Source organism: Cavia porcellus, unplaced genomic scaffold, assembly GCF_034190915.1.
Source record: "Cavia porcellus strain 051 isolate PalLab524CR breed Dunkin Hartley unplaced genomic scaffold, mCavPor4.1 scaffold_9, whole genome shotgun sequence".
Classification (NCBI taxonomy): domain Eukaryota; kingdom Metazoa; phylum Chordata; class Mammalia; order Rodentia; family Caviidae; genus Cavia; species Cavia porcellus.
The window spans coordinates 19,525,926-19,545,286 of NW_026947492.1; the positions used below are offsets into that span (position 1 = coordinate 19,525,926).

At 43.3% G+C, this 19,361-nt stretch overlaps 2 protein-coding genes across 11 annotated transcripts in view; one reads left to right on the forward strand and one right to left on the reverse strand.

The window, feature by feature from the left end:
• Fez1 (fasciculation and elongation protein zeta 1) overlaps positions 1–6,389 on the reverse strand; it is a 50,819-nt gene extending 44,430 nt beyond the window's left edge. The window contains exons 1-2 of one of the 10 annotated variants that reach the window (XM_023566175.2): positions 6,201–6,312; positions 273–374 (exon numbers count right to left, since the gene is read on the reverse strand). Coding sequence is in view for 2 of the 10 variants with exons in the window: in XM_005004923.4 (XP_005004980.1) it covers positions 6,007–6,257 (251 nt within the window). In the remaining 8 variants the exon portion in view is untranslated. Of the gene's footprint in view, positions 1–272; positions 375–6,006 lie in introns of all 10 variants that reach the window. The other 9 variants (XM_013155623.2, XM_063256018.1, XM_013155624.3 and 6 more) reach the window with 9 other exon arrangements.
• Positions 6,390–6,739: 350 nt separating this feature from the next.
• Ei24 (EI24 autophagy associated transmembrane protein) overlaps positions 6,740–19,361 on the forward strand; it is a 49,675-nt gene continuing 37,053 nt past the window's right edge. Inside the window, exon 1 of the mRNA XM_023566174.2 lies at positions 6,740–6,759. The gene's annotated coding sequence lies outside the window, so the exon portion shown is untranslated. The remainder of the gene's footprint in view (positions 6,760–19,361) is intronic.

Consider the following 19,361-nt stretch of genomic DNA (forward strand, 5'->3'; position numbering starts at 1 on the left):
CATGTGCTCTACCACCTAGCTACACCTCATTAATAAATAAGAACTCCCCTCATTAATAAATAATAGAAACTAGTAAAACATTAATAGAGATTTCCTACCAGATGCCAGACACAGTGACATTTGTTTACTGTAGCCTTAACCATCTGGGAAGCTAAAGCAGGAGAATCCCTTCAGCCTAGAAGCTCCAGGCCAGCCTGGGTAATACCAAGAACCTTTAAAAAAAAATGAAAATGAAAATAAAAATAAAAATAGCCAGGCATCGTAGTACACACCTGTAACTCCAGAACTCTGGGATGCTGAGGCAGGAGGATCACAAACTCTAGTCCAGCCGAGTCAATTTAGCAACTTATCGAAGCTCTGTCTCAAAATAAAAACTAAAGAAAGGTCAGGGATACAGAAGGCCTTGAGTTTAACTGCCAGTACCATGAACACACACACACAAAAGACTTTCTTTTTTTTTTCCTACCACTGCTGAGATGAGAAAACTTTCCAACAGGAACTACATCTTACCCAGATACAGAGCACATGACCAAGAAGACAGTATCGCACTAAATTACCTATTTTCCTATGACCCTGTAAGAAGCAGACCCAGTTGCCCACGTGCTCCTAGCCAGCCCTGTGCCCATCGTGGGCACTGCGCCAGGGGACTCTGTACGCTCAGGGCTCCCTCTATGACCCACTCCAGGTCCACCCCTCATGGACTTCCCCCATACTGCCTGAAGCTGTGGGAAAGATCCCTTCCCAATTTTGATTTGAATTCCTTCAGGGCACAGACGTCCTCTGGATATTCTCCCTGGCTCCTAGCACAGACAGCGGAGCAGCTAGGCAATCAATCCGTGTGTGCTCACCAAAAACTGATTCTCTGTCCTCCACATACAGTTTCCCCCAGGCATCATGGCTGATCATACCCTTCCCTCAACCTCCTTCCTCAGGACACGGAAAGAAGCCCAGTTTTCCTCTCCTAGTTTGCATAGATAGCGCTGATCCAGCTAGATGCTAACATTGGAAACATAGCCTTAGGAGAAGGAAACAGACAGCAAAACGCAGGGTTTGCCCTAGTAGTACCTAGCCCTGGACTCTATCTGCAAACTCTAAACTAGTGGCAGCTGACCTGTGGTGTACCTGCTGACTGTGTCACTGAAAGTTCTAAAAGGTTTGCCATCACTTGGCCTAAGCTGTAAGCCAGGTGGGATGTCGCCCCGAGGAGGGCTGGTGAGTACATCCTTATTGGGCTTTTGCTGGGATAAAGTCAGTGACCAATAGCATCAGAATAGATTCTGAGCACTTAATTTGCAAAGGCAATGTAACAGGACCTTGGACAAAACGAGAGGAAAGCAGTACCATTTATGCGAAAGAACCCAGGTTTGAAAGCCAACAGACCAGTCTGGGGTGTAGTTTAGTAGTAGAGTGATTTCCTAGCACGGGTGAAACCTAAATTTAATCCCTAGCACTATGAAAACTACAAACACCCAACAGACCTGCCACTGATTGGCTGACTAAGGATTCCTAATTTCCTCCTTTGTTATAATGAAGGTGTTCACATAGATTTAATCTTTTATAAATTAACTTCAGTAACTTTAATTGTAGCAATATATTTTCATAATTTTACTTAATCCAGTATACCCAAAATACTACCATTTCAAAACACTATCCACATGTAAAATGTTAATGAGGGAATTTACATATTTAATTTTTTTGACAGTAGTAGGGATTGAACTCAGGCCTGTGCACTGAACTATATTCCCAGCCCATGTTTCATTAAAGTTCCCAGGCTTGACTCCAACTTGCCATCTTCCTGCCTCATCCTTCCAAAATGCTGGGATTACAGGCATGTGCCACCCAATTCTACTGAAATCTTTTACATTTTTATACTGCGTCCTTTAAAACCCGGTGTGGTGGCATATGCCTGTAATCCTAGCACTCGGGAGGCTGAGGCAGTAGGATTGCGCTGTGAGTTCAAGGCTAGCCCAGGCTGCATATGAGTTTAAAGCCAGCCTGAACTACATAGCAAGACCTTGTCTTGGGCTGGGGATTTAGTTCAGCGGCATAAGCACCTGCCTTGCAAGTGTGTGAAGTGTGTGGTTGTGAGTTCAATTCCTGGTACCGATAAAAAAGAAAAAGACAAAAAAAAAAAAACTTGTCTCAAAAAAAAAAAAAAACAAACAAACAAAAAAGAAAGAAAGAAAAGAAAAACAAACACACAAAAAAGAAAAAAATCCAAAGTGCACTTTACATTACAATCTCTCTCTGTGAACTGGTCCCCTCTCAAGTGCCCAACAGCTACACCTAGCTGGTAGCAACCACAGGGCACTGCACAGATCTATAGCAATGAGCCACTACAGCCAGTTGGGCTCTTTATTCATGGTCCAGCAATCTTCACAGGCTCTTTGGCTATCCCTGTATTTCAGTGAAATGGGCTTTCTTTCTAAATCTAAATATTTCATTTTATGGGTTTTTGAAAACCACTATTCAGAGAAGAATCCCATAGGTCTCTGCACCACCAAAATAGGTGGTCACAGCACAAAAATAGAGAAAGAAACAGGGGACAGGAGGGGAAATGTTGTAGGAGTTGGAATTGTCCCTGAGCACCAAAAAGGTGAGTTTAGATAAGAAGTCAAAGTACAGCAGTCAGTAGGGAGGGTTTCAGCACCAGAGGAAGTCCAGTAATTGAGGACTACAAGCCCAGCTTCCAGGTTTCTGCCCTGGTGCTACAGCTCCTAGCTGTGAGGCCCTGAGCAAATCATGTCCTCACCTATAAATGGGGCTTAAAAGGGCGGCTGACCTGGAAGGTTATTTTGTGGACTTAATGAGTTTATCTTTGAAGTGCTGGCACAATATGTGGATTACAGAAAATGTCCAGTAAATGTTGGCAATGCTAGGAAAATCAAGGCAGCGTATTTACATAGAAGCGTGACAAGAGTTTTCCAAGAAAAAAACATTCTTGCCATGGTAGTCTATGTCTGATGCTGCAAAACGATGATCATATGGATGAAGTATTGCTGCAAGCATCTAAGTTCTTTTTGTTTTGTTTTGTTTTTGACTCATTTGGCCAAAGTTTCCTAGGTCACTGGTCCTATTCCAGAGAGATTTGTAGGCTCACCAGCTAGAGTCGCAAGCATTTACATCTTCTTTTAACTCCTCTGCAGCAGTGACAGGGGAGCTGGAATGAGAAGGGGACACTAACAGTGGTGCTGATTTAAAATGGTATGGTCTAATATGGGGATGGCGAACCTTTTAGAGACTGAGTGCCCAAACTGCAACACAAAATGCACTAACTTATCGCAAAGTGCTAACACTGTCACAGAATCTGATTACTGGGGTTTTAGCTTAGAAAGCACGTGCTCACCTTCAGAGGTGGCTCAGCTTGCCTGCCAACAGAGATGGTTCTGCCTGCCCACTGTGGCACCCATGCCATAGGTTTGCCACCACTGGATATCATTTACCAGTGACAAGGGCCAAACCAGTCAAAACCTCAGAGTAGAACTGAAGTTTTGTTTTGTTTTGGTAATGGAAATGGAACTCAGGACCCTGCATTTGCCAGCCAGGTGCTGTGCTGCTGGGCTATGCCCCTGGCCCAAGACAGAGTATTTAATATTGGCAACAGAAGATTATGCTGAAAATGCCTATTTTCAGACTATCAGGTTCTAAGGGAAACATACTCATCTAGATTATAAAAGAAGAAATGAATGCCAAGATCTGGAGCTGAACATGGTGATGTACACCTGTAATCCCAGCACTTAGGAGGCTGAGGCAGGATGATTACTAAAAATTTGAGGCCAGCCTAGCTTACATAGTGAGTTCAAGGTGGCTTTCACTACATAGCAAGACTGTCTCAAGCAATCAATCAATGAATGTTGATAATGGAAACAGGAGCTGGACCTAATGCTCATATGCTACAATCCCAGCACTGAGGAGGCAGAGACAGTAAGATCATCATGAACTCCAGCCCGGGCTGCACAGTGAGTTCAAGGCCCGACTGAACTACATATTGAAATCCTGTCGGGAAAAAAAAAAAAAAAGAGACCAGAAACATGGCTATGTGAAATAATTCATAATATAACTGATTGCTTTTATTTATTTTCTTGTTGTCGTTGTGGTTTGGAAAAAGTGTCTTGCTGTGCGGTTCAGGCTGGCCTTGAATACAGATATTACATCCACCACCACACCTGGCTCCAATTGCTTTTCATCAGCTCACTACTTAGGAGCCAAGAAGTGCTGAATGAATGACCACTGAGATTAAGCTAAAATTGAAAGCCAAAACTAAGAGTCTGAAGTCACTGAGCACCCAGTGCAAACCTCCATTTGTAGAAAGATCCCAGGCTGCAGTAGAGGACACAGAGTCAGGCACTCTGACTGGCCTCACCATTCTCTCAAGAACAGGGCTCTGGGTTTGGCTTGGCATAGCTCTGGCAAGGTGCCTGCTACCTTCTTCAGCTCTTGTTTTTTGGCTCCTCTTTAGCTGGGATGACTTCATCCCCCAACTATAATATCTGAAACAAGCCTCTATTCTTCCATCCTGGCAAGCTATCTGAGCCGTCCTTTAAAAGGTAGGGCTAAGGGATGGGAGTATAGCTCAGTGGTAGAGAGCTTGCTTTGCACGCTCAAGGGCCTAGGTTTCATCTTCGGAGCCCAAAACAAAGAAAGCTAGAGTTAATACAAGTAACAATGGTCGACTTTCTACTTCCCAAAATAAACACATGCGTGAAAAATGGCAGAAAGAGATATCATGGGAGGGTCTTCTTTTTTTTCTCCATGGTAGAACACAGTGCAGGGCTATAATTGTCCTATAATTAATTCCCTCTCTTTCTCTCTCTCTCTCTCTCTCTCTCTCTCTCTCTCTCTCTCTCTCTCTCTCTCTCGTTCTCCTGTTCTCCCTTTCTCTTTCTTTTTGTTTCCCAGTAGATGATGTAATTTGGAAAAGAAAGGCAGGCTCAGAGCTTAACAGAGACCCACTGGGAAACACAGAAGCCTCCCCCTGCAGCGTAACGATGCACAAGCTGCAGCTTTAGGGCTGCAGTCAGAATTGCCAGTCCCAGCTCTGCCGTGCTGAGCAGCCTGAGTGGGCAGCACAGACCTCTCAGTGCACAGAGAGCTCCATTCACCTTCCCTTCTTCCTGTTATACTCCATTGATTCCATGCGCCTCACCCCGATCCATCCCTAAAATCTGCCCTCCTCTGATCCACCCTTCAGATTCTCATGGCTCCCCAGCCAACAGAGTTTCGCCAGCCGCACATTTTGGCAGAAAGAGAGTATTTCATTGCCCACGAATCATCTACCGTCTCGGTGGCGCTGCGCCCCTTCCCCCTCCCGCTGCGGCTCCATTCACCTCCATCTCGGATCCCTTCTCCCCCACGCCGACGGGGTAAAGAAAGGCTCTTCGGGCAGCACAATGGCTGGTGCCCGGAGGAAGCCAAGCTCTGCCAATGGTTTCAAGGGCTGCACAGGTACCCCAGTGCCCTTCTGCACAAAAAGAATAGGACGCTGGAGCGCACTGTGGGTCCCTGCTGTGGAGGGGCGAGGAAGGCAGGGAAGGCAGCAAGGAAGCGGTGCGGGTTGTGTAACAGATCCTCGGGCCCAGAGGACGGCGCGCAGCCCCGCACCGACCCAGCGCCGCGCGCGTCCTTCCCCCGACCCGCGCTGTAGTACAACAATCGCGCCCCGCGCGCGGCCAGCAGTTCTGACTCTGCAGGAACGCACGGTCTCGGAACCGCTGCACGCCCCGGGGAGGGGCGAGCCCGGCAGAGGTCAGCTTCTCAGGGACAAAGATGACTCCGGGGCGTCAATTAGCCCCGCTAACGGTCCTGGAAGGAAGAAACGGCCCGCACTGTTCTGCCACCGTCCAGCGCCATCCCCTGGCTCCCCTAGACCCCATACCACTCCTTCTCCTTTTGCACACCTGCACACACTTGCACACACACACACACACACACACACACACACACACACGCCAGGCCTGGCAGGGGGCCGACGTTCTAGGACGATGCTGGCAATGCCCGTCATCCTACCTCTCCCGGCCCCAGCTGCGCTCCCAAAACTGCTGGACAGGAAGGCGACGGCCTCCGGGTTTTCCCTCGCCAATCCCGGCGCCCCCAGCTCGTCCCGTCGAGAGTCCCGAGTCCGGGGCCTCCTTCCCTACCCCCACGTTCCCGCCTCGGTTCGCGTGTCCGGTCCAGGCTAAGGTCGGTCCCCTCGACGGCACCTGTGTGGGTCCTGGCAGAAGGAGGCGGATCCCGGGGCTCAGCCGGACAACCCCCATCCACAGCCCAGCGGCCGGAGCGCAGCGCGGCGGCAGCGGCGAGCAGAGCCAGCCAGCCTGCGAGCGCGCTCCCCGCAGCTCCGGCGGCGCCCGCTCCGCGCCTCCACCGCCCTCCGCGCGCCCGGCCCGGGGCCCGCGCCCGCGCCCGCGCCCGCCCGCCTGGCACGCGCGAGCGCCCGGACGTCATCCTCGCGTGAACAGGCATGGCCTCCTCCGAGCACGTGGGCCTACTGCTATTAATATTTATGAATTACTGTTTCTGGGCTCTTCAGCAGAGCCCCTTCTGCTTCCCTCATGAATATTCAGGAACGCTGAGATGCGTGCGTGCCTTAACTGCCAATGTGGACACCTCCGGGGGCCTGACGCCCCATGACCCCCGTGGAAAGCCCAGGCGGATGGAGCAGGAGGGCGCCCGCCAGCACACAGCACCCTCCGGCCGCTCACCGGCTCGCTGAGTGGGAAGGCCAGGAAATCTTCGCACCCCAGTCGGCCTCCAGCCAAGGTAAAGAAGGCCGTGGGAACGCTTTGTCACCAAAAGACGCAGGAGGAGAGCTGGAAGCAGGCTAAGAAATCTGAGTGCCAGAGCTTGAGGCCCTGGAAACTATGAGATAGTGGAGAAATCAAAAACTGTGCGTGTGCCAACGCCCCGTCAATGTGATCATTATGTACTGTGATCATTGTAGTAGTATAAATTTTTAAAAGAAAAAGAGGGCTGGGGATTTAGCTCAGCGGCACTTTCATCGCTCCTGGACACAGACAACGAAGAGAGAGGCAAAAAAGTAGGCACAGGAAAAGTGTGTCTCTTGGCGAATCCAAGGATTTTCTCTGATGGCAAAGGACAGTACCTGCTGCTGAACTGACTGTCCAGAGCGTGTAAAACAGAGGGATGCTGACCCCCGAGATAATAAGTTAGGCAACTTGTCTTTCTGGTGGAACTGACCAGAGGATTTTTTGCTAGAGGAAAGAAAGTGGGTAGTTAAATATCCTATGCCTATCTTCCTGGAACTGTCCCCACTTCTGTGACCTTGGAAAAATTCTCCTCCCTGTAGTCATTTCCTCACCTGGATAACAATAGATCCACTCCAGCTGTTGTGAGATTGAAGGAGTTTAAGTGTGTGAAGTATTTCGGGGTGCCTAGGAAGGTACTCTATTAATCTTGGCTAATTCTCCTCCGATAGAGGCCAGGGATACTGTATTAGAGGCCAGCTTTTGTCCAGATCTTCAGAGTGTGGAGCGCAGGCTTGAGAGAGAGTTGTGAGGAAATGCTGGAAATGATGCACACCTCAGTCTCTGAGAAAGCTCAGGTTTAAACCCCTGTGTTCCACTTATGAGCTGGTGATCTGGTACAAATTACCCTTCCTAAGCTGGGTCATCCTATCTGTGAAGTGTGTATTCCAGTATCTACTCTGAGGTTGTTATGCAGGTTAAATAATATAAAGCATACAAGTTGCTTAGCCTAGTGCCTGGAATATCAGACGTATTCCATAAGTGAATTATGTTCCTCTTAATATTTTTGTGAGAATATGAAAGATCTAGAAGCTGAGAACTGGGCGGGTAGGTACGTGGGCAGAGAATCCTCTAAATGTGAGCCAAGTAGTTCTACATATACACACACATATATATTTCCCCCAAATAAATATATTTCCACCATCAAGAAAAGAAAAACTTGTATAAATATTTTAATATTAAATGTACTGAGACATCATGAGATTAATTCGTTACCTTTGGCATCTCCAATTACAAGGGGTGCTCCAAGTGGTGGCTGTCAGCTTCTAGACACTTATTAGTACGGTGAACTGCTGAAATGTACATACATTTTTGGCAGACTGTACATATGTGTATATATTACCATTTTAATTAGCCTTAAGGGTACAATTCAGTATTAAGGACATTCAGATTGTTATGTAGCCATCACACCTACAGAACTATCAGTTGCAAGACTTTTTCATCATCCCAAACAGAAAATATGTACTTTTAAACAATAGCAGCAAACATGGGGCTGGGGATTTAGCTCAGCGGCACAAGCACCTGCCTTGCAAGCAGGCAGTTGGGAGTTTGATCCCGATAAAAAGGAAAAAGAAAAAAAAAATAGCAGCAAACAAACAAACAAAAACCCGGTAACAGCTTATGACTCCTTCCCACCAGAGCCTGGTAGACACTGTTCTATTTTCTGTCTGAATTCCATATTCTAAGTACTCTATATGAGTGGAATCATAAGGCCTTTTTGAAAGTGGTTTATTTCATTTACATATTTTCTGAATATCATCAGAATTTCACTCCTTTTAGAGGTTCAGTAATATTCCATTGTGTGTGATTTATCTATAAATCTGTCTTATTTTTTGTCACTGAGACACAATACCTGATACTCTCCACTCTAACAAAGAAAAATTTATTTTGGCTCAGTTTGAAGAAATCTCAGTCCATAGTCAGCTGGCTCCAAGGCAGAGCAGCATGGCAGAGGATGATTGCTCATAGCATGGCAGACAGGAAGCAGAGAAAGGCAGGTCAAAGAAGAAAGGAGAGAGAGATACCCTTCTGGGCCCCGCCCTCGTTGACCCACCTCCACCAATCACATGACCCACCGCCACCAATCACATGTAGCTATAAATTCATCAATGGACCAATCAACTTCTGAGCATCAAGTCCCAGTAAACAAATTACTCCCTTAAAGCCCCATCTATGAAGTCTTTGAGGAGTCATCTAGATGAAACCATAACACCATCTAGGTTACATTTTCTTTCTTTTTTTTTTTTTTTTTTTTTTTTTTTTGCCTTTTTCCTTTTTATCGGTACCGGGGATCGAACTCACGACTGCCTGCTTGCAAGGCAGGTGCTTATGCCGCTGAGCTAAACCTCCAGCCCCAACGTTACATTTTCTTTATCCAATCATCTCTCAGTGGATATTTGAATTGTTTCTACTTTTTGGGTATTGCAAATGATGCTACTGTAAACATTAGGATATGGAGCCCAGAAAGTGTTTGATCACATCCTACCACCCAGGCTAGCAACTAGGAAGGTAAATTCAAGACATGCCTTCAAAAGGCACAGGATGAAGGGGCTGGGGATTTAGCTCAGCAGCATAAGCGCCTGCCTTGCAAGCACGAGATCGTGTGTTCGATATCTGGTACCGATAAAAAAAAAAAAAGGCACAGGGTGTAGTGTGTTGATTTCTAAACCCTGCTCAACTTGGAACTTGTAGTGGGTTGAGTGTACCCCTCAAAATTCATGTTGACTCAGCATCTGAGTGTATGAATTCTGCAGATATAATTAATTAAGATAGAGAGGGCCCCGTTTATTAACCTGATTTGAACCCCAGTATTGCTCTCCCCATCTTGTTATGTCTGATTATACTATATTCTATTTTGTTTGATAGTATCAAGTTTGAGGATATAGGCAACCACTTTGAAGGCAATAAGATATACTATGATGCCCATTATGGTTTGATTATTATCTTTTTTTGAAGTCCTGTAAGGTCTCCAGTGTAGGTTTTATTGGTCTTGTTCTGTACTGTTTTTTTGTTTGTTTGGTTGGTTGGTTGTTTTTTTTTTTTTTTTTTTTTTTTTTTTGGTGCATCTCCTTTCTGAAGTTCTGTACTGTTTTGATGAATTCTATTATAGCTGATGATATAGGCAATTCAATTTAAAAATAGCAAGAGGCATAATGGTAACCACTTTTGATCACCTGGTATTCTACTTTTGAATCATGTACTATGCCCATCCTTCTGGTCTAACTGACTCTGTTTTGCTTAGTCACATTTGGTTTTATTCTCTTCAAAAAAAGTAATAAGAACTGTGGGAATAATAAAACCCAAAAAGTGTAATTGTTATTGTAAACAAGAGAGGAAAGGAAGGTGGACTAAGGGATATAACCGCGTGTATGTTTGAGTGTGTAGGATGGAAAACCCTATTACTGAGCTTTTGCTGGATCATTGAACGGAACTGTCTCCAAACTCACTGTATGAATGTCCACTTTATATACTTTAACTTATAATTTGGACAACTGTTTCTAAGAAGACAATATGTAACCTATTAACTAGTGATTTCTTACTGTATATTTTTTTCTTGAAATTCTGTATTACTTTTACCCTTTTACTGCTTTGTTTTTTTATGTCCTTTCTTTTTTTCTCTTTAAATTAAAAAAAAAGATAGAGAGGGCTCCTAATCCAATGCTGGGTGTCACTTCCTAAGCAACAGAAAACAAATCAATTTCTTCACTCTTTCAAACAAAAGTCTCAAGAAATTTGAAGCTGCTCATTATAATCCCCTTGTATCATCTGCCCCGCCCCGCAGGTCAGACAGTCCCTCTTCACTGTTACTCATTTGATGTGGTTTTTGGACAATTTCAGGATTCTGTTGTCCTCCTCCGTTAAACTCTAAATTTTTAACTCCCCTTATAAATGCAACACCTAGAAACAAAGTAATTCCCAACATGAGGACTGATTAATGCCTATTAGAGGCTATACTTCTCCCTTCTCATGAAGCAGTTACTCCTGTATTTCATTCATCAAAGTGGCTTTTTAAATTTATTTCCCTTTCCACCAACATATCCCATATTTTGAAAGATCCTTCTATTAACCTGCGGGGTGGGGAGGGGTGGGGTTGAGAGGCAGTACTGGAAGTTGAATCCAGGGCTTTTGCAGAGAGGTACATTCCCTGGTTTTTTAATTTCTTTAAATTTTGAAACAGAGTTTTATAAATTGCTGAGTTGTCCAGTCTGAGCTCAAACTTGCAATCCTCCTGCCTCAGTCTCCCAGAATGCTGGGATGATAGACATATACCACCACTTTTTAAACTACTTTTAAAACTACTTTTTAAACTACTTTTTCTTTTCTTGGCTTTTGGAGACAATGTCTTGCCATGCAGTTCAGTTGGGCCTTGAGCTTGCTGTGTAGCCTAGACTGGCTTCAAACTCAGCAATTCTCCTGCCTCTGCCTCCTGAATGCTGGGATTACAGACATGCATCACCATATGGGTTTAAACTACATTTTTTAAAAACAATAATATTTTCTCCTAAGATTTAAATAACATAAAAACACTAAAATTCATGTATTTCCAAGGAAAATATACTCCTATGGCCTCACTACAAGTTAATATGTCATTATTAATAATACTTTTTTTGGCTTTGTTTTGTTTTGTTTTTTACAGATACCAGGGATCGAACTCACGACCACGCGCTTGCAAGGCAGGCGCTTATGCCGCTGAGCTAAATTCCCAGCCCCTATTAATAATACTTATATCTACATTATTTATTATTAAATATTTTATAGGTTTCACCTTTCAACAGTAACTACATCAAAGAATTTCAGGCTGAGAATCACTAATGCGATATTTCTGTTAATAAAGTTAAACTTTTTAAAAACTTCTTTTTTTCTGTGTTTTTAAAATTGTATTAGTACATTTTAGGTATGTGTGATAGCACTTATTGTAGAGAATTTGCACCTGTACATGATATATATATATATATATATATATATATATATTTTTTTTTTTTTTTTTTTTTTTCCATACCAGAGATCAAACTCAGGACCTTGTACTTGCCAGGCAGGCGCTTATGCCACTGAGCTAAATCCCCAGCCCTGTACGTGATATCTTGCTTGTTCCCTTTTTCTCATTCCCCTCCCCTCTCTTCAACCCCTCTTCCTGTCCTTATCTACAAAAGCTTTGTTTCCATTTTCCATCAATTCTTTTTTTGTCCCTCCCCACTCAAGTTCCTCTTCTCATTTAAACATTTTCTTCCCATTATCTATTATCAATTTTTCCTTATTTACCCTTTCAGATTCTCATATCAGAGAAACAATGGAATATTTAAACATGTGTGTCCAATTTACTCCACTTAAGAGTATGGCTTCAAGGTGCATCCATTTAAGCTAAAATGGCTGAAGCTTATCCTTCTTCACGACACAGTGGTACTCCACTGCATGAAAACAAACACGTCTTCTTTATCCATTCCTCTGTAGAAGGGCATTTGGGTTGTTCCCAAGATTTAGTTACTGTAAACCATACCACTATAAACATAAGTGTGTATATTTTGCTGTGTATGAAGTTTTTAATTCTTTCAGTAAGGCACAAAAATGGAAAATAGCTGTGTTCAATGGATCCTCTAGTTTAGGTTTTTTTGAGGAATCTCCACATTGATTTCCACAGTGGTTGCACCAATCTACACTCCCATTAATAGTGGGATGGCTCCTTTTTCTCCTATAGTCCGGCCAACATTTGTTATTGGTTGATTTCTTGTTAACAGCCATTCTCTCTGGAATCTGAGTGTTGTTTTAATTTGCATCTCTCAAATGACAAGTGATGTTGAACACTTTTTCATATTCTTATTTGCCATTTCTACTTCTTCATTTGAGAAGTATTTCTTCATCTCAGATGCCTATTTTGGATTGGGTCTTTAGATCTCACTCCTCTTAGGAGCAAATTGCTCTGTGGGTTGTTTCTTTTACAAAGCAAAAGCTTTCTAATAAGATGAAGTTCTTGGGGTTTCTTTTGCCATCAATTTCCAATTTCATTGCACTTTGGTCTGATAATATGCATGGGATAACTTCAATACCTGTGGTCTATTTTGGAGAACATCACATGGGCACCCAGGAAGACTGTGTATTCTGATGTGGCGGAGTGGAACACTCTATAGGTATCTACCAAGTCCAACTGTTCAAAAATTTGGTTCAGTTCTAAATTCATTGTTATTTATCTATTTCATAGTTGATCTGTTTCTGGCAATGGGGTATTGAGATCCCCCAATGCAATTGTATTAGTGCTTATCTCATTTTTCATTTCCATTAATATTTGTTTTATGTCATTGGAGGGCTAGTATTTAATTCTGATTGTTATCTGATAGTTATCTCTTCCTCTTGGATTGTTCTCTTTACAAGGAGGTAGTGACCTTCTTTCTCTTAATCAGTCTTAGCTTGAAATTCACTGTGTCTGTAAACAGAACAGCTCCCCCTGCTTTTTCCAGGATTCTTGTCACATGGAGTATTGTTTTCCATTCATTGACTTTCAGCCTATGAATTTTTTGAACTAAATGTGTTTCTTATATGTAGCATATTGTTGGATCTTGCTTCCTCTGCTAGTCTGTTTCTTTTGGTTGGTGAATTGCGACCATTAACATCAATGGTTATAACTGCTATCTGACTTATCCTTGTCATGTTATTTTCCTGTTGTTATTTCCCTGTTCTCCTTCCTAATTAATTGCTTGCCTTACCTGGTGGATTCATTCTGTTGGGGTTCATGGAGTGGTAGTGCCCTGCTTCAGAACATTTTGGAGTGCTGGGATACATCAATTGGGGCTAGCTAGAGCTATTTTCTTTTAGGACTTGAAATACTTCACTCTAAGCTCTCCTTGACTTCAGGGTTTGTGTAGAGAAGTCTGCTGTGATTCTGGTGGGCTCTCTTTTATAGATGATTTTTTTTCTAACAGCTTTTAATAGTTTGTTGAATTTCTGGAACTGTGACTCTTGTATGCCTTGATATATATATATATATATATTTTTTTTTTAATCATAACTATTTAGATTTCTGCGTGATCCAATTATTTCTATGTCAAATTCTTTTTCCCTGCTTAAGTAGTTTCCTGCCATTACTTCCGTGAACAGCTTTTTTATGTCATTTGCACTATTTCCAGCTTTTTAAAAATTCACTCTGATCAACCATATGTTATTCTAGATTATTGCATCATCTAGCAGCTGTTGCATTGATCTTTAGTGGTCCCTTGCTATTCCTAAGACATCTTTTCATAATTGCTAACTACAATCCTGTTTTCTGTATCTGATATTCTGTCCTCACATTGGCTCTCCTGCTGCATATAATTAATGGATTGTTGTTTTGTTGTCTTTTTGAGACAGGGTCTCACTATGCAGTTTGGGCTGGCCTTGAGCTCACTTTTATAACCCAGGCTGGTCTTGAATTTGCAACAATCCTCTTGTCTCAGCCTCTTGATTGCTTGGATTGTAGGCGTGTGCAACTATGCATGGCTTCAGTGGAATTTTTAATTTTCCTGGATATCTATGATATGGGGTCCATTGCTTTCCTATGTTGAGCATTCATGGTTTCCATCATTTTTCTAAGCTCCTCTATTTTTTGTCTGTATCTGCTCTCGAGTCACTAACCATGTCTTCTATGATGGTCACCATCTCTGCAGTTACCTGAGAAATTATTTCTGATTTCAATTTTTCAAAACCTCATTCATCTGCTTTGTTGTTTCCACTGCAGAGAGGCCAGGTTCTAATTGTTCTGTGTCATTGCCCCCTTTGGAGGGCTACAAGTCTGCTGAAGTTTTTTCTTCCTTTCTTTTTCTTTCTTTCCTGCTTTTTTAAGTTTAATTCCTGGTCAATGCTTATAAATTGCTTATGGCAGGTAGCTTTATCCATAGCATTGAGAACCTTAGGAAATGACTGCCCTTCAGAGATGTCTTCCCGGTGTAGCTGGCTTTTGGGTTTTTAGTCCTATTGCAAGATCCTACCTCTTCAATTGGTTGGGAATGAGAAGTTACACCTATTGGTCACACCTGCATTCTTTAGCTCTGGCCTACAGTACCGTTTATGACCCTTAGGCAATCTCAGTCTTGCCCATGAAGAACAACAAATTAGAAAAATTCTGACACCTTGACTCATGTAATACAATCAGCCATAGCATGAAACACAGCCTAGAAAATGAGAAACTGCTTTAACTATTAATTTGCCATCTTTAACCATATGAACTAGGTTTGTGGTTATATAACAAAATATAAAATGAACCAGAAAATTGGATACATTAAACATGCCCTTAATATGGCAATTTTACCCAGGGGAGAATATTCTGAAGGGGTTGGAGTAAATATAGAGAACAGAAAAGAGAAAGAGATTAGAAGAAAAACTGGAGGATCAGGGAAGATTTGGGGGACTTTGGGGAACTTGAAGAAGACAGGAGGGAAAGAGAGAAGGAAGAAATAAAAGCAAGAGCAGAATAACCACAACAACAAAACTAGAAACAATGTTCACCCTCATGTAGAAATAAGAACAATCAAGAAAAAAGAGAACAAAACAAACACAAGAGAAGACAAGAACAAAAAGGTCCACTTCAGTAGCTGTCTCTGCTGTCACTGGCAGGCAAAGGAAGCAGATAGCCCCAGGTCCATGCTGGCTAATCCCAGCAGCCAGGTGTAGATTTATGGCAGGGTAGTGGATAATCCCCACAAGTCTGCACCTTCAGTTCCACAGAAGTTCAAACTGGTTTCTGGCAGTGAGGCTGGAACCTGATTTGTTCAGCCGGCAACACTCCACGTGCCCCTTGCCGACTTGAACTCAGCTCCTCAACCTCCTGCTGACTTTAACTCAGTTCCTCCTCACCCTGACCCTGAACACTGCTAGGTGGTGCCAGCCCACATGGCTACTGTCAATCTCCCTCTTCCTGGGGACGCTGAACCCACAACTCACCAGTCACTGCAGTCTGCTATTTCTTTTCTTTTTTCTTTCTTCCTTTTTTTTTGTCTTTTTCCTTTTTATCGGTACCAGGGATCAAATTCACGACTGCCTGCTTGCAAGACAGGCGCTTATGCCGCTGAGCTAAATCCCCAGCCCCCAGTCTGCTATTTCTACTGCTCTGTTCCACTGATGCATTTCTCTGTGGAGGTCTCTAGGGTAGCCATAGTCACTGTGTGTCTAACAGCTTCAAGCTGCCCCTCCCATGCAGTGTCAGGAATCAGGGAGAAAACATAACTTGCCATTTCCTTCCCCTTGAGTCCTCTCTATGCTCTCCTTGTGGGTTTCAATTCTTAGTTTAGATCCTTACTGGGTCCCGGAGACCCACTTCCCTCCGTTTTCTCTTCCTGATGTTGTTATATTCTAGCATCTGGACACAAAATCTCAGAGAGGCTATTTCTTTGCTGTTCACCACTCCACCATCTTTCCAGGAGTTAGAATGCTGTCCTTTTAAAAGTTGCTTTATTAGCTGTGTGTGGTAGCACCCATCTGTAATCCCAGCACTTGGAAGGCTAAGGCAGGAGGATTACTGCAAATGCAGGGCCAGCGTGGTCTACCCAGTGAGTTCAAGGCCAGCCTGAACCGCATACTGAAACCCTGCCTCAAACAAAAAACCAAAACAAAAAAAATTGCAAAATTGGCTTTGGAACTGGGTAACAGAGGTTGAAAGAATTCTGAAGCATAAGATATTTATTGTAGCTTGGCACAACTGAAGCCATCTTGTGCCCTGTATTTGACCCAGAAGAGTGAAAAGTTACTCAGGGTATAATCCCACGAGAAAAGCAGAATGAGCTGCACCAACAAGAGAAAAATTAACCTGCTCAACAAAGGAGCAGGATACAGGTGTCAACCAAAAATTAATGTAAGATTCAAGCCAAATTGTTTCCAACAGGATGTCTTTTTGTGGTTGTCTGTTTTAAAGCTTTGTAACTTTCCAATTCAGTGCCACTCAGTGGGACTCTGAAATGGGTCCACGGGTGGTCACTCAGCTAATAGAATCCCAAATTTATCAATTTGGCTGCTTGGATTTGTATATTGTTTACAGACCCACTTCAATGGCAACATTTGGGCATGCCCTTAGTAGACTGTGGGTAGAAATGTGAACACGAAAGCAATTTTGGTGAGGGCCTAGAAAGAAGCACAGAGAATGCAGAAAAAGTTGCTATATTACAGAGAATACACATATCATCACAGAGATGGAAATATGAATGAAAGGTCTTCTGGAAAGATCTCAGATCAAAAAGAGGAACTTGTTAAGCATGCGCAAAAGATAACCCTTGTTATAAAGTGCCAGGGAACTTGGCTGAGCTGTGTTCCACTATTGCATGGCAAGCAGAACTTGTAAAAAGTAAACTTTTATATTTAGCTAAGGAGATTTCTGAGTAATGTATGGAATCTACAGCCTGATTTTCCCTTGCTACATTTAGTAAACTGTAATGGGGAATTATGGAGCAGACATCCTTCCCTCCTAAGTAGCAAGCTACACAGGAGATGGACTAAGATTCTGATGATTCTACACCAACAGAGGCAGCCTAAACTGAAAAGGATGGAGATAGGTTGACATGAAAGACAGTGCTTAAAGTTCTGAAGTTCCAGGGGCTGGGGATTTAGCTCAGCGGCATAAGCACCTGCCTTGCAAGCAGGCAGTAGTGAGTTCGATCCCTGGTACCGATGAAAATGAAAATGAAAAAGACAAAAAAAAAAAAAAGTTCTGAAGTTCCACAGGCAGAAAATAAGCTGATAGAGATCCTCAGCTTCAAGAAAAAGGAAACTAGTCAGGCATGGTGGTGCATGCCTATAATCCTAGAATCTGGGAGGCTGAAACAGAAGGATCTCTGTAAATTTGACCCCGCCTGGCTACATAGCAAGACCCTGTCTCAAAAAGCAAAAAACAAAAACAGGAGGCTGAGGCAGGAGGATAGCTTGAGTCCAGCCTGGTCAACAGAGTAAGACAGCAGTTAACGATGGAGAGGGAGGGTAATAAATCATTAATGGAGAAGCTAGTCATTTGTTTTTGCTTTGTTTTATTTTGTTTTTGAGACAGAGTCTCACTATGTAGTCCAGGCTGGATTTGAATTTGTGGCAGTTCTGCCTTTCGCTAATAATCCTTTAGTTTGCTGAGTAAGGAAACTTTAAGGCTGCATCCTAGGCACAGATGCTGTTTACTGATTAAGTAACCCGTCCCAGAATCCCACCAGTACCCTCTAGGTGTGACCAGTGTTCACTGTGTCTGATCTTCCCTGGAAGGCTCCTCCTCGAAGAAGCCGGTTTTCCACGACAGTCTGGAAATGAGCCAGAGTCCTAAACTCCATCAGTCTCAGCCCAGAAAATAAAGATGAGCTCATACTTGCTCACACTTTCAAAAGACTTGATTTTTGCATCCCTGGTGGTTCTCAAGCTCCAACATTTATCTCAAGCCTATATTCATCTCCATCCTTAATCTCTCCAACTGATTAAAATCCCCGACTCATTTCCACAAGGAAAATGGAACACTCCTCAAAATTCAAAAACTGTTCACAGCCACCTAACCAGCAGGCAACTACCCATTACCATAAAGTACAGGCACCAAGAACAAGTCCTGTTACTTTCAACAGAACAGGCAGTAGTAAAAAAAGGACATTAAATCCTTTCCAAGAAAATTATGACATTCTAGAATGGTAATCCCTGTTACCTAATGAAATCACAAAGTATTGAACCAGTTGACAAATAGAAGAATGAGATCCTCTAAAATACTGGAAATTCTCTTTCTTTCTTTCTTTCTTTCTTTCTTTCTTCTTTCTTTTTTCTTTCTGTCTTTCTCTTTCTTTCTTGTTTTGTTTTGCTTTTGGGGTGTTTCTTTGTTTTTGAGACAGTCTTGCTACATAATTCAGGCTCACCTTGAACTCACTGTACGGCCCAGGTTGGCCTCAAACCCACTACCATCCTCTTGCCTCAGTCTCCCCAGCACTGGGCTTATTGACATGCACCACTATATCCAGCATGACTGGTTTGGTTTTTTTGAGACAGGTCATGGTACGTAGTCCATGGCGGCCTTTAACTCCCCCTATGACCCAGGCTAGCCTTCAACTTGAGATATTTCTGCCTCAGCCTCTCAGGTACTGGTGCCTCCTTTCCTTGGAAGGAAACAGAACCTAGAACTCAGTGTCCTGTGGGTGTGAGGCACTCATGAAATGGCTTGGTTTTGTGAGCTCACTTTTAGGTTACACTTTGGTCCTAACTGAGCTGCTCAGTCAGAGCAGATATGCAAAGCCCTGAGGAATGATGCCCACTCCCCTGTGTGTCAAACTAATCTAATCTCTATTTTCTGCTACCCCAAGCATGTCCAGGTATGTGATGGTTCAGAAAGGAACTGGAGGAAATGAAAATGCCAGAGGAAATTACTGTCACTGCACCAGTCCGGCTAAATCAAAATCACTCACCACCAGCCAACCCACACAGCCCAGTGTGCAGTGGGAACACTGCCCCAGGCTGCAGCTGGCCTCATTAGGGCTCAACCCTGCCTCCTGACAATGTCTACAATGCTGAAAATGGGGAGGGCAGAACGCTTCTTTCCCACAAGGTGTCATCTTAGCAGTTAGGGGTGCCTGCACGGTGCTGCTGGCTGAGATGTAAACAGGCCAATCTCTTCCAGTGATTGCATTTGACGAG